Source organism: Manacus candei, unplaced genomic scaffold (assembly GCF_025592945.1).
Source record: "Manacus candei isolate 608988 ecotype Guabito, Panama unplaced genomic scaffold, ASM2559294v1 h1tg000017l, whole genome shotgun sequence".
NCBI classification, from domain to species: Eukaryota; Metazoa; Chordata; class Aves; order Passeriformes; family Pipridae; genus Manacus; species Manacus candei.
In genome coordinates, this window is record NW_026138065.1 from 25964730 (window position 1) to 25977711 (window position 12982).

Here is a 12982-nt window from a genome sequence, read left to right on the forward strand (position 1 = left end):
ATCTCTGGTTCATTAATTCAGTTTAATATTGGATTTACCACACGATGTAACTGGAGATGTGCAGGGGTGAGCAAGGTGAAAAATGATCAAGGACCAAACCTGCAGCATGCTCCTGCTGGCTTCAGCGGAGCTACAACAGCTTTTATCAGCATTTTATCTGACCCTAACAAAAGGAACGAATTGTTTAGCAAAGGAAGAGGGTTCTTTGATTCTATCTTGCTGCAGATGAATTGCCCAAGCAAGGGCAAAGGGACAGGAAGCGAAGGGGGAGGAGAAGGAGGTGATGCTGAAGGTAGGTGCTGCCATTGCTTAGCCCTTGCTAAACAGCCCCTTCTGCAAAAGCTGATGGGGTGGGAGGAGAGAGTTGTGCCTGCTCCCTGCCAAAGCCATTCTCCCAACATGTTGTGCTGGTTATTCCTGGTGTTGGTATATTGGTCTTCATTTAGGCTGAAGGGCATTTTGTGACAGTGAAGACTGCAGGCCTCATGAGACCTCCCTCTGCTTCACACCATCCAGGAACCCTGTTGTCTAAGACCTCAAGTACAAGGCTTAAAGTCAAGGATGAAAGCCCAGAGGTCAAGGAAGAAACCCTGAGCAAAACTCGCATCAGTTCAGCGAGGTCCACATCACAGCAACTGCAGGTGCCTACCTCTCTGCAAATCAAATGTTTGAAGAAACAGTAAAGACACAACCTGACTCTGTCCTTAGAATCAAACTCATTAAAATGTCTGTCAGCATGTCCCCCCAGAGTCCATATATGTCTTTCACAGAGATAAGGGATGCTTTACTATTACTTAAAACCACAACAGTGCTGAATGCTAATGAAGTTCCTGTTGTGTAGCACTGATCAGATAATGCACTGTACTGCTTACAAGAAGAAATTGTAAGTGTTAAACACTTGTTGTTTTACCCCCTGGCTCTCCTTCCAAAAGTAATCCTTGTGTTTTGACCAGCAATAAATCTTATATCTGAAAGGAAGAATTGAATTCCTTCCACTGGGCTCTCTTTTCCCATGTCATTAATGAAAAGAATGTTCTTTAATATAAAAGAAAATTGATTCTTTCTTTTCATGGCCAAAATGTATGAAAATATTGAAATAAATAGTTTGAAAAGGCCAATAGGGTCTTAGCACTGTGGAGCAGCTTTAGACTCCAATATTGCCCATCTCTGAGAAACTAATGTCAGAAACCACCAGCACTCAGTAAACACAATCCGTGTCTGACAGTGGCAGTGAGGATCTCCACAGGCACACAGCCTTGACAGCAGCTCTGTGTGCTGAACTCCCACAATGGCTGGGAAAGAAGAAGCTGCAGTCCACGTTTGCCAAAAGCTTCCACCAGTTCTGAGTGCATCCACAGTACCTAAACCAAGGCTGAAACTTGCAGCTGGAGACCCCGAGCTTCTGAACATACCCACACCAACTCACACTGAAAGGCACTGCTGGGTTATCATCTCTGTCATACAGCAAATCACATTTTGCTGCCTAAACATTGATTTAAAAGCCAAATCGAGGCACTTACTTTTAAGTCTGGTAAAGCTCAGACTGGGGCAGCTTCCTGAACTACTTGCAGCCGTTTTGCAGGCTATGCATGACCTGAGTTTTTATCTATACGAATCAGAATGAAATTCCAACTAATTTTATTGCAGACATTCAGTCTTAAGCACACTCTTGGTCTAATCCTCAAGATCCCATCAGAGTCAACAGAGAAGAAAGGCACCTTAGGAGAAGACTTATCCTGAGGAGACATCCAACAGGCTAAGCAACACGGATGCCATAAAAGAGCTATTTCAAGTGACCCGGCAAGTATAGGAGACCACACTCCCCAGAAAGTCACATTTGAGAATAGGGATTAGGCTGCAAAGTTATTCAGTGATTTGAAAATATTAACATTTAGTTTTCACTGTCTATTAAATATTAACATATCTTTCTTAGAAAGCTTGGCTGGGCTTCATTGGAAGAAAGCAGGTCAAATTTACTGCAGAAATTTACCTACTGGTATAAACAACATAATCTCTAACCATTACAGAAGACTAATCTTAGCTGAAGCGACATTTAACATCATACATAGATGCCATTATTTCTCTAGTGAGCTAGAACAGAATTAAATGAAAGAAAACATTAGCTCAGCAGTGGCTTTCAGCCATCGCGTGGCACGCGAGAGCTCAGTGCTGCGCTAATATTTTCTTCACATGTAAATCTGTCCTAACACATTACAGGAATAATATGGAAAACATGAGACAGGTGCTGACTACAGTTTGGGTTTTGTCATTGCAAGCCTCAAAAGGTAAAGGCAAAACTCTAAAGTTTCCACTGCTCCGTGAAATTCACTCTGCGGACATTCAGCTTAACACCCGAAGGGTCCAACCAGCCAAGCTCCTGACACCCTGCAATTCCCAACAGAAGAGGAGGAAATCTGAACGTTTCAGAGCTGGGGACCCTAAGAATGATGGGCCTAATGTTTGTTCTTCCTGCACCTCAGAAATGCCTTTTTTTTTTTAACAACTCTTTATGAACGCTTTCATTGTGGAACTGTTTGAGAAACAAAATATGCAAGAGACAGCAGCTGTGCTAGCAAGTAAGTCCCCCTATGAAAAGGATCTGCTATGTGCCATGTAATTCCTGCACTGTCAATCATGGGGAATGTGCACAGAGAAGAAACCCTTCCCAATGAGCTTAAAAGTGCTGATGAAAACGGACTTGAAGTAGCACCATATGTCTCTCATTGGGTTATAGCTGCATCTTCACTTAGACTCTGTGGGTGGGAGCCCATAAGAAAGCTGCTTATTCCCTGAGAAGGCCACGTGAGAAGGCAGAAGATAAGCTACTGAATAGAGAGTGATGCTTTGTGAACTCCCTGGAGTGCACAGCCTCCATCCACAGGGAGTCTGAAGATCTGCCCAGTCCGCTGAGCACCAGAGGGTCCTCAGCTCATCCCAATAGACAAAATAGGCTGTGCTGTTCTGAAAATGGCAACACAGAGGTGTCCACCTCATCCTCCTCTTTATCCTGGTGTTCCCACAGGGCTGAAGGAGACTCCATCCTTTGGCAGCTTACCAGGTGTGCTAAGTACCTTCCCGGGTCAATGATGCACATTACTAGAGGAACAGTCGCTCTTCTGAGCAAGCCAGCAGGGCCCTAATGTGTTAGACATTATATTGATGCTAAATCAGTGATACCACTCACAAACTCATAAGCTTAGGAGCTTTCAAGACAAACACAGTGGGAGGAAGGAGTAAAACACATAAACACAGTCAGCATAAAGATATACATTCAGGAGGCTTGCATGCATCACCATGTGGTCATGGTTTCTGTTACACGGAGACTTCCTGATCACAGTGACAGCTAGGAATGGGAATGAAAGCATATTTAACTTGAGTAATTTTCATAGGAACAAATCAGGAGTGCTGTTGTCAGCTTATGCCTTGGAACATCTCAAAGAGAAATCAGTAAGGGTCCCACAGGCCCTTGGCTGACACTAACCCTTTATAAACTTGGCTCCATTCAGAACTGTGTTACAGCCACTGTGAATCAAACAAATAAATCAATTAAAAAATCGCCTGTCAGTAGCAACGCCATTAGTTTTTTTCCGAAAGTTCTTGCCATTTTGCACAGCTTAATGGAAGCCTCTTATTCTGAGCAAACTGCTCTGCCTGCTGAAAGAAGCAGACATTTCACAATGTACCAAGTCACTTGATTAACTATTCTGCTGTACATCCTTGTGTTTCCACGGCGGCTGTGGGAAAGCCAGGAAGAGGAACACTGCAGTGTCTTGCACTGTTTTTCCAGGAAGGCTTTTTTTCCCTCTTGACATGTCATTTTTCTACAGTACGTGCTTGCACAATTTCTGCCTTTCCCCCCACTTGTCTGTCACTTTGTCTCTAGTTGCCGAGGAGTTGACAAACTAGGGAATTTAGGTCAACGACAGCAACTCACTAATGACAAGCATTGGAATATCTTCCACTTAAGGGGCACGTCAGTTTTCAAGACTGGGACAAATCTCCTGCTACTGAGTACACCCTGGTTAGCACCTCTTCTTTGGGAAGAGCAAACAGAGTTCCCCAGGAACAGCAAAACTAATACACTGGTATTTTTCCAGTCAAGAAGTCAGAGGGAGTCACGGCAAGAATGTGTCTCATTTTTGGTGTGACATCCCTTTAGGAGTTGGCCTGCCATCTCAGGCTACCTGTACCCTGGGACAAGGAGACCTTCTCACTCCCCTACAAACCCAATCTGTGCAATAAGCTGTGAGGAGAAAACTCCTCCCTCAGCATGAGACACACTGTGACAGAGACAGGCACCTTCCAACAGCCACTGTATCCTCCTGGCTTGAGTGGTAGGTGAGCGGAGGTACCCACTCCTTCCCCAGACTACCCGTGTTGATGTCGCGGGGGGTGTGCAGGAAGCGCTGCCCCACAGCATTCCCAAACCACCGTGTCCCCATCCCAACATGGCGCCTGGACAGCCCATCCCTCCCACACAGCCCGAGAAGTGCAAGCGCTCAAGTGCCTTTGAAACCTTTCAAGCATCAATAAACAAGCCTGGGGTTTCTCCGGCAGCAGCCCACAGCCCGGGGAAAGCCACAGCTGCAAAAGCCCTTACGTGGAAGTTTACTCAGACCTTAAGTGGGCTTGCAATTAGACAACAGTAAAACGTCACATTGCTCTTACTGTCAGTGCCCTTCACAAGTCTGCAACTATCCCAGCTGGGTCACTGTTCCCCAGTGCTGCGCAGCCCACTGAGCACCAGAGCACTCCAGGGACAGGCAAAGCACTGAGTAAACTTTCAATTAACAGAGGCAGAGCCAGTTTCAGACACAGAGCTGCTCCAGGTCATGGTGTCCAAAAATGTGGCCACAATACCTCCCTCTCTTTCACTACGCAACGTCACTTTCTTACTGGCCAATTTTCAGGCCTGAACACAAATGAAGTTTCCTACCTGCAGTACAAATGGAGGATGATCTGCCCATGCCAGATGAAGGGATCTGCCCATTTCCCTGGGGCATCAGGAGGAACTACAATAGACAGCCGGACATCCCTAACAGATCTCCTAAGCCAGACAGCCTCCAGAAAGGAAGGGCAGAAGCAGGCCTTTTGTTTATCAAACCTGTAAACATGCTATGTGAGATGTGCAGCACATACTGCATCTGGACCAAGAACTGCTTTCCTGTTGCTTGTCATTACCTCTCCCCCAGGTACCACAGCCCTCCCCTGTGCCAGCAGCACCCAGTGCAGACAGGCAGGGTCCTCTGCCTGCCCAGTGTTTATCTTCCCAACCCAGAGGCACCACATTGGTTTTTGTCGGCCGAGGTCTCCCAGGATGTGACAGAAAAGCACAACTTCTGGAGAAAGCTTCTCATACATTGTCCCTCATTACATAACTCATTTCCAGACCATGTGCATCGTTAAAAGGAAATAGTGAGTTCATGAAAACAAATTAGTGTGCAACCTGACACTGCTTCAGTAGCTGCCTTCTGCTGTCATTAGGGATTTACAAGATACTGCCAACGAGTACACAAAGTTGGGTGTTATTTATATGAATCAGCTTTGAATTACTGGGCATTTGCACACCATCCTGCTGAGAAGTTGACTATAACCTGCCAAAGTCAGTGATCAGCCCTGCACGGGACCTGTGGAGCCCAGCGGAAAAGTATCATTGTAAATCAGCCCAGCCGCTCCCACTGAGACAAATCCAGCACTGAAACACAAAATCAATCTTCCTTGGGATGTCTGACATGTTCTGGACCAGATCTTCATCTCGTTTAGCTTGAGTAGTCCCACTGAGATCAGCTGAGTTACTCTGGTCTTAGACCTGATATGAGCTTGCTCTGATCCAGGCCTTTTGGCAATACAAACGAGCCTTGCCTGTTCACTGCTGAGCCACCGGCCTGGCTGGGCTCACTGGGGGCCACGGGAGGTAACAGAGTCAGCTTGAGGCATCAGGAAGCTTTCCACAAGAGCATCAGGCATGCTTTTGCCCATCAATGAACTGTTTTCAGCAGCAAATCAGTGGGATCTGGCACTGGGAACAGTCATTAGTACAGAGAACAGAGCAGAGATTACTACAGTTTATGCACACAAAACCAGCAGAACTTAATCAGCAGCGGGATTGTAGCAGCTCCCAAAGGGAGTAAGCTGATTCATCAGCCGAGAGCCCCAAAATACAAAACTGTCTGCAAACACGATGAGCCACAGACTCGTAACTTCATTAACTGTGCTTTTACTCAACTGCTGCTCTATCCTGAGCAGAACTGAGCCTGAATTCTTGGAATAGGACAAAACAAGGACAAAGGAAAAGATACTTATTTCAGTCTGTTGAGTGTTTTACAAACCACAATCTCAGTTCTTCCAAGTTTGATACCTTCACTTAAACATTTCCAGCTTTCCTTGTGTTGTTGAACTTAGCAAGACTTTCACTACCATGTGTCTACAGAAAGTTAAACATAGTGAACCATATCACTGAAAGTTGATGGTTCTTTATCAAACTCTTTAAATTAAGGAGCCACTGGGTTGCCCTGCATGTTTCAGGGTGTTGTCAGTGCTGAGGTCGAATCAATGAATTGTCTCAGAGCTGGAGGATGGGAGAGACCACACGCCGGTTGGAGAACCTCGTGATGGGTGCCCTGCTCTGGAGTAAAGTGGTTCAAAGCCCTCTGGATAAATGGTGTGACAGCTCAGAGCAAAACACGCTCTGTGTGGAGCATTCAGACACAGAGTGAACTCCCCTAGTGACACAACAAATCCCATGACTGTCTCATGCCTCTGGAAAATGCCTCAAAGTTCTCTCTGAGAAGACCTTTCCGCTCTAGGGATAATACTACCCTGATGCCTTCTCTCGCCTGAAGCCTCACAACCAGCTCCTCAACAAAGAGAGATTGTGAAACAGATGAGCGAGCTTAATATAAATACCAAATAAAAATATGCTTACCTAAAATATAAGATACATACATGCAGAAAATTTTATTCAAAAGGGGAATTACCAGAAATTCTCAAGATTTTTGCTTCCATGTGAAAGACACACAGACACTATGCTGATGGGTATCAGTATATATTTCAACAGTTGGCCCACACAGTTTCGACTCCAAGAAGGAAATAAACTCTCCCTTAGGCTCATGTAAATCATGGGAAACCTCCAGCACCCAAGGAAGCTGTACCGAGGGAAAGCTGAGGCTCGTAACCACATGTCAGCAGAAGGCTGCAGTCCATGGATGCATTTTAAGCATGCCAGCAGGCAGCTTGCAGCACCAGGGAAGCTCTGTGAGGATCGTGCAGAGTACCAATGCTCTCTCCTGCAAGCAGGGGATTTTCCAACTAGGAACCCCTGTTCCAAGTTTGAAAGCTTTCATGTGAGGGAAAGCAAGCACCGCTGAGCAAATGGAAAGTTTCTCTGCAGACCTCTGCTGTGACAGACCTCTGCCCTGCCGCTGCAGCTGTGCCGCAGAGCGGGGATGCTGCCAGCCCTCACCCCACCTTCCCAGGGTGTGGTGCAAGACTCACCACTCGGGGCTTCTGCTGGTCCAGGGTCTGCAGGAAGGCCGGGGTCTGGTCCAAGGTGCGCTCGGGGTCACTGGAAATGTCCTCCTCGGACTCCTCCCAGGATGAGGAGAAGCCAGTGGAAGATGCTGAGGACGATGACAGCTTCCTGACGGGCAGGCTGCCGGGGGGCACGGCGCCCGCCTCCTCCTCCGGGCCCCCCAGGTCCGTGACAATGACGGCGGGGATGCTTCCGCCAATGGCTGGGCACTGGCCCTTAAGTTCTGTGGGGGCCACCACCACCTCCCCTTGCCGTGGTGCAGGTCCTGACTGCTCCAGGGGGCTGGTGCTCTCTGCCAGCTCCACAGCTGGCACCACTGTCATTGCTGGCCTCCCGGAGGGCTCTGCAGTGCTCAGACAAACCTGCACCCCACCAGCATCGGGGGCCTCACTCTCCCCATGGGCTCGCAGCCGGGGTCCAATTCCAAGTCCCACCACTGGCACTGTAGGGCTGGCGGGCCGGGGCCGGGATGGCCGGGGGCTCCGCGGTGGCTGGGCAGCAGAGCTGTGTGCCTGGATGTGTGCCTCGAAGAGCCCCACTTTCTGGTTCACCTGGACGTTGTGCAGCTCCCGTTGAAGTTGCCGTGCCATGGGGGGTCCTGGCTGCCCCTCTTCGCCCCGGCTGCCCCGCCGCCCCCCGGGGCTGCCTGGCTGCCGCAGGGGCTCCTCAAGTGGTGGAAAGAGGAAAGCGGGGCCACAGCGCGGGGAGCGGGGCGGCACGGGGGCCGGGCTGAAGACAGGGAGCGAGCGGCAGCTGCCGGGTGTCTCCGGGCCCCTGGGCAGTACTTGTCCGGGAGGAGGCGGCGTCTTGCTCCGGCCGCTTGTCACCTCGCTGTTGCTATTCATCATCACCAAGCTATTGAGCGCATAGCAGTACACGGCCATAGTAGTCAGCCGGGGTGCACAGGGGGGCCGTCGCCACTGCCGCCTCGGCGCTCAGGCTCCGCGGGGCTGCCGAGGGTCTCTCCCCGCCGGGACCAGCAGCATCGCCAGGAGGCAAAAGGGGAGCTGGGCTGGACCTGGCCCACAGCTCCATAAAACAGGACAGCTGAGGAGAAAGTGAAGCAGTGAGAGTAGTTCTGTGCCCTCCCTTAGCTCACCATCCAGCTGTGCACACGCAGCTGGCCAGACTCTTCCCTTCCTGTGTGCCCCTCCCACCTGCACACAGCCCCAGTGTGCCACCTCTGGGGCCTGATCATCAGAAGGATTTGAGTGAAGGGAAAATCAGGTTTGGGCGTTTCCCCTCTTCCCTACTCCTCACTCCAGGATGCCTGCCCACGCAGCTGCAGCAGCAGTGTCCAAGAGGACACACAGCTAGAAACAGTTCCCTCAACAGAATAAAGGAGTTAAGGTCAACTGATGTGAACTGAAAGTTGGTACCTTTCAAGTGTTGGCCTCAAAAGCTGAAGAAAGTTAAAGACTTCAAACAGCTTAAATTTTTCACCTTCCAGTTTGTCACCTATGAGCAAGATCAAGTCTCAGGAGCAGATTTCTGTTCAATGATACATGGACAATGACATAATGATACAGTCTTCCTGCTTGCACAGTTTTATATGGTATGGGGCCACATCTCCACTACTCCCCTAAGTTACCATGTGCAATAACACGGCTTTGCACATCTTCATGCATTCCTTGGCTAAACGTGCCTCCCCTGTGCATGTCTGCCTTCTGGGGCATCAACCACTGCAGCCGCCTCCAAGTCAGAGCCCGGATCCCACAGGCAGAGATGTGCAGTGCTGTTTGTTCTGGTGAGTGTGTGACTGTGTACGTGTGTGAGAGACTCTGCTTTTGTAGGTGGCTCTCTGTGCCCCCGTGTACCTCAGCGTGCCTTCCGTCATCTGTTTGCTCCATGTGCCACTGGAGCTGCAGCCCCTATCCCATGCTGGGGCACGGGAACCCATGAGATCTACATAAACTCACTGCCCACATGAGTGCACAGGCTTGTTTACACACAGCGCGCTAACTCCGGCTATGGGTGTAAAAGCCTTGGAAGCACTTGCGCACGACGCTGTCAGCAGCAGCCCCGTGCCTCTGTGAGGCTTCTGGCAGGAAAATGCCCCCAGGTCTAAAAGCGCAGACCCCGCTGACTGTGTGACCAAAAGGTTCCCCATCCCTCCAGGCACTGCTTGGAGGCAGCGTGAGGCTCAGCAGAGCCCAGGGCAGTCACTCTTCGCAGGAATCCCCGGCAACGCCACGCTCCCAGCACTCTGGCTCGGTACGAAAGCAAGCACCGGCACAAGGTGTTCGGCCAGAGTTTGGGTGCGGGACAGCCCGCCCGGCCCCGGGGCAGCACCTAGCCCCTCTGCCCGCCCCCAGCTCGCCCCTTCCTGCCCGCGGGGCCCCGCTAGCCGCCGGCGCAGCTGCCGGGGGTCCCCCGGTGGAGGGGCGGCCGCGACCCCCCGGCTCCGCCGCTTACCTGGGAGCGGGATCCGCGCTCAGTGCGCGCCGCCCGGCAGCGCCCGCCGGCGGCCGCGGGGCGCTGCCGAAACCATCGCCGCGGGCGCGGAGCGCGGCTGCCGGGGGGTCCCGCTCCCTCCGCGGGTCCGGGCGGCTCTCCTCGCCCCGCGGGGGGCCGGGGGCGCCGGGATCTGCCCCTCCGCGCTTCCGCGGCCAAGGCTGCGCGGCGGCTCCGCGCTCCGGCCAGGTCCGCGCCGCGGCCCCGGCGCCCGCTCCCGGTGCGGCTGGAAAGGCGGAGAGAGGAGGAGGAGGAGGAGAGGGAGAGGAGCGGCGAGGAGGAGGAGAGCGGAGGGAGGGGGTAGGAGAGCAGGAAGGAAGTTGTGAGCCTGTCTGGGGTTGAACTCAGCGGAACAAGTTTCTTTTTTTTTTTTTTTTTTTTTTTGCTCGCTCGGCTGGAGGGAAATACTGAAAAAAAAAAGTTTCCATTGTTAACTAAGAAAAAAAAAAAAAAACCCACCGCCGCCGCGCTTTGGCCGCTGTGGGTTAAAGATACACGAGGCATTTTCCACCCCAGTCCGCGGCGGGCGGGGCAGGTCCCGCGGCGGGGCCCGGCAGAGTCCCCGGTCGGCCTCGGCACCGCCCGCGGGGGGACATCCCCCGCCTCCCCGCCGCATCCCGGCCTCCCATCGCAGCTGGCCGTCGTATTCCTCCCTTGGGCACAGCGGTCAAGGCAAAGGGTGGTGCCGGTCGCGCCAGGAACGCAGAGCTAGAGGCCACCCACCTCCCATGCACGCGGCTCGAAGGCACCGACTAGTCCATCCATTTCCCACCGCATCCCCCTTTCCCCAGGCACCACGGCTCAGTCCTGCTGCTTCTCAGCACGTTGGTCATTCACACGAGCCCAAGATGGGCTCGATGACCTCCCTGCCAGGTTTTGTGGCCTTGGGTGAGCACGTCCCGTGGAGGGAAGATGACCTCTGCATCCCCAGAGGGCAAACGCGAGTGTTGCTGGCACATCCACCTGCCGTGGTCCTTCCCTAGGTTTAGGCAGGGCTGTGACTAACTCGTTCTGGACACTGTCCATTTTGACTCAAGTAGGGCCCCAGAGAGCACTCTCCTGCAGCCCCCAGGCTTGGGTCCTGCTTGGCAGGAGGAGCAGGCTCTTGGCTGTGATACAGCATGATTTCTGTATCAAGATAACTCATTGGAAATAGTTGTCTGTACGTCAGCACTTCAGGAGAGCAGGATCTGCAATTCACTCTCAAAGTAGTGGTCAAGGTCAAACCCAGATAGCAGTTCTGGGGTTGGTCTGGATTGGCCAAAGGAAAAAAAAAAAAAAAGAAAAAGAAAAAAGAACAGCAATTTGCCTTGGCTAGGATTTCACAGCTAGGACTTTCCCCTAGAGAGGGAAATTGATGTCACAGTGGATCAGCTTTTTGTAATTAAAGCATAACCTCTAGAGCATAAATGGGGGCAGAGAGGTCTCTGAATTGGCAGAAGGTGTGGATTGCCAATCCCACAGGCAGACAGAGAGACACCCAAAATGAGCTTATGTTTGTTTTTCCACTAAGAGAAACACTATTTTGAATTCAGTGCAGGAAAAGAAATTTTTAGACTCTTTCCACTCCAATCTGTTTCCTTAGAGTCTGTGCTTGGTCAGGAACTGGTCTTTCATGAAATAGTGTGATCAAATTCTCTCAGAAAAGTGACCCTGCTGAGTATAACAGCACTATTCATAGGCACAAGCTTCCCCTGTGTGCAAATATCTGCAGATTCTGCTCAGCTGTTGCTCACATTCCCTTGTGTCTGCATACACATGTCAAAAAGGAGGAACTCTTGCAGTAAAGAATAAATCCAGGAATACACGCAGATAAACAGGTATGTTCTTTTTTCAAAACAGCTGTACTATGCTATGCTGATAGCATCTGCATGCACTTGCAAGCACTACTGCACATCTGTATGTGGATGTTTTGGCCATTCTTTGGGGTTTTTAAAGAATATTTACATGACTGTAATCACAACGGGTGCTTAAAGCTGTTTCTTGAAGTCCCTCAAATTCAAGCACCATCAGATATTCATCCTATCAGAACAGGACAAAGGAGTGGTGAATTCACTGTGGGCAGGTTTACAGGTACAAAACTCCCTAAGGGAGACCCGGCCTTAAAACATGGCAGCATTTTTGTCATGTAACAGAGCTAGAGCTGTTCTGTGGGTACTATATAAAAAGTCAAGCTTTTCTTTATAACTGAAGTGGCTAATAAAAATGCCAAGAGGAAAAGAAAATCTAGGGATAAGTCTTTTACTATTCAGAAGGAGTAGGTACAGGAGGGAAATAATTGTTTCCAGACTGGAGCCAGGCAGCATTCCACGTTGTATAGTGAAGAAAGAACAGACAGCTTTCAGCACACTTGTTTCCAATCAAGTGGAAATTAAGTGTCTGAGGTCAGCTTAAATGGAAAACACAAACTGAAACAGGTTGCTTGTCCAATCCAGAGACAAGGATGGAGGCAAGAAAGGAGAAAGGTTTCTTTCACAGATGCAGACAGTGTCTCTGGGCACTAGTACTGCTGTAGTTACTTGATGCTGCCGAGAAGCCTTCTCTGTGGCTTTGGCACAGTTGCGTTAGGTGCTGTACAAAGAGAAGAAACCCAAAAAGATCATCCTACTCTGACTCGCTTGCAATCTCAGTGAACATTCTTCAAGTAAATGTCCAAGGTCTTAAAAGATCTTGCCTCCGCTTAAGCTGTGTTCTTCATTTGAATTTATACTTCCTGCTTCCAAAGAAAATCATTACAGTGCTTGAGAATACTGAAAACAGGCCGGGTTAGGGTAAGCAGTTGATCCAGCCAACTTTTGTGTGGGCAATTTGTTCTTATTCAAGAGAGTGGAGCCATTAAAATGAACAGGATCTTTCACTAAGGAAGAGCATATATGCATGGCAGAATGTATTTAGTCTGAAATAAAGCGAGGACTGTCCTTTGATATTTTACACACCTTCTTCCTCTGCAGTTGAGGTCCTGGTCCACAGGTACTGAACTGAAGAAGAACCCCTTCC

General features: G+C 50.2%; 1 protein-coding gene across 1 annotated transcript in view; it reads right to left on the bottom strand.

Moving 5' to 3' along the window:
* ITPKB (inositol-trisphosphate 3-kinase B) overlaps nt 1-10346 on the bottom strand; it is a 68271-nt gene extending 57925 nt beyond the window's left edge. Inside the window, exons 1-2 of the mRNA XM_051783410.1 lie at nt 9947-10346; nt 7495-8578 (exon numbers count right to left, since the gene is read on the bottom strand). Of these exons, the coding sequence (XP_051639370.1) occupies nt 7495-8415 (921 nt within the window). The 5' untranslated portion in view covers nt 8416-8578; nt 9947-10346. The remainder of the gene's footprint in view (nt 1-7494; nt 8579-9946) is intronic.
* Nucleotides 10347-12982: the final 2636 nt, after the last annotated feature.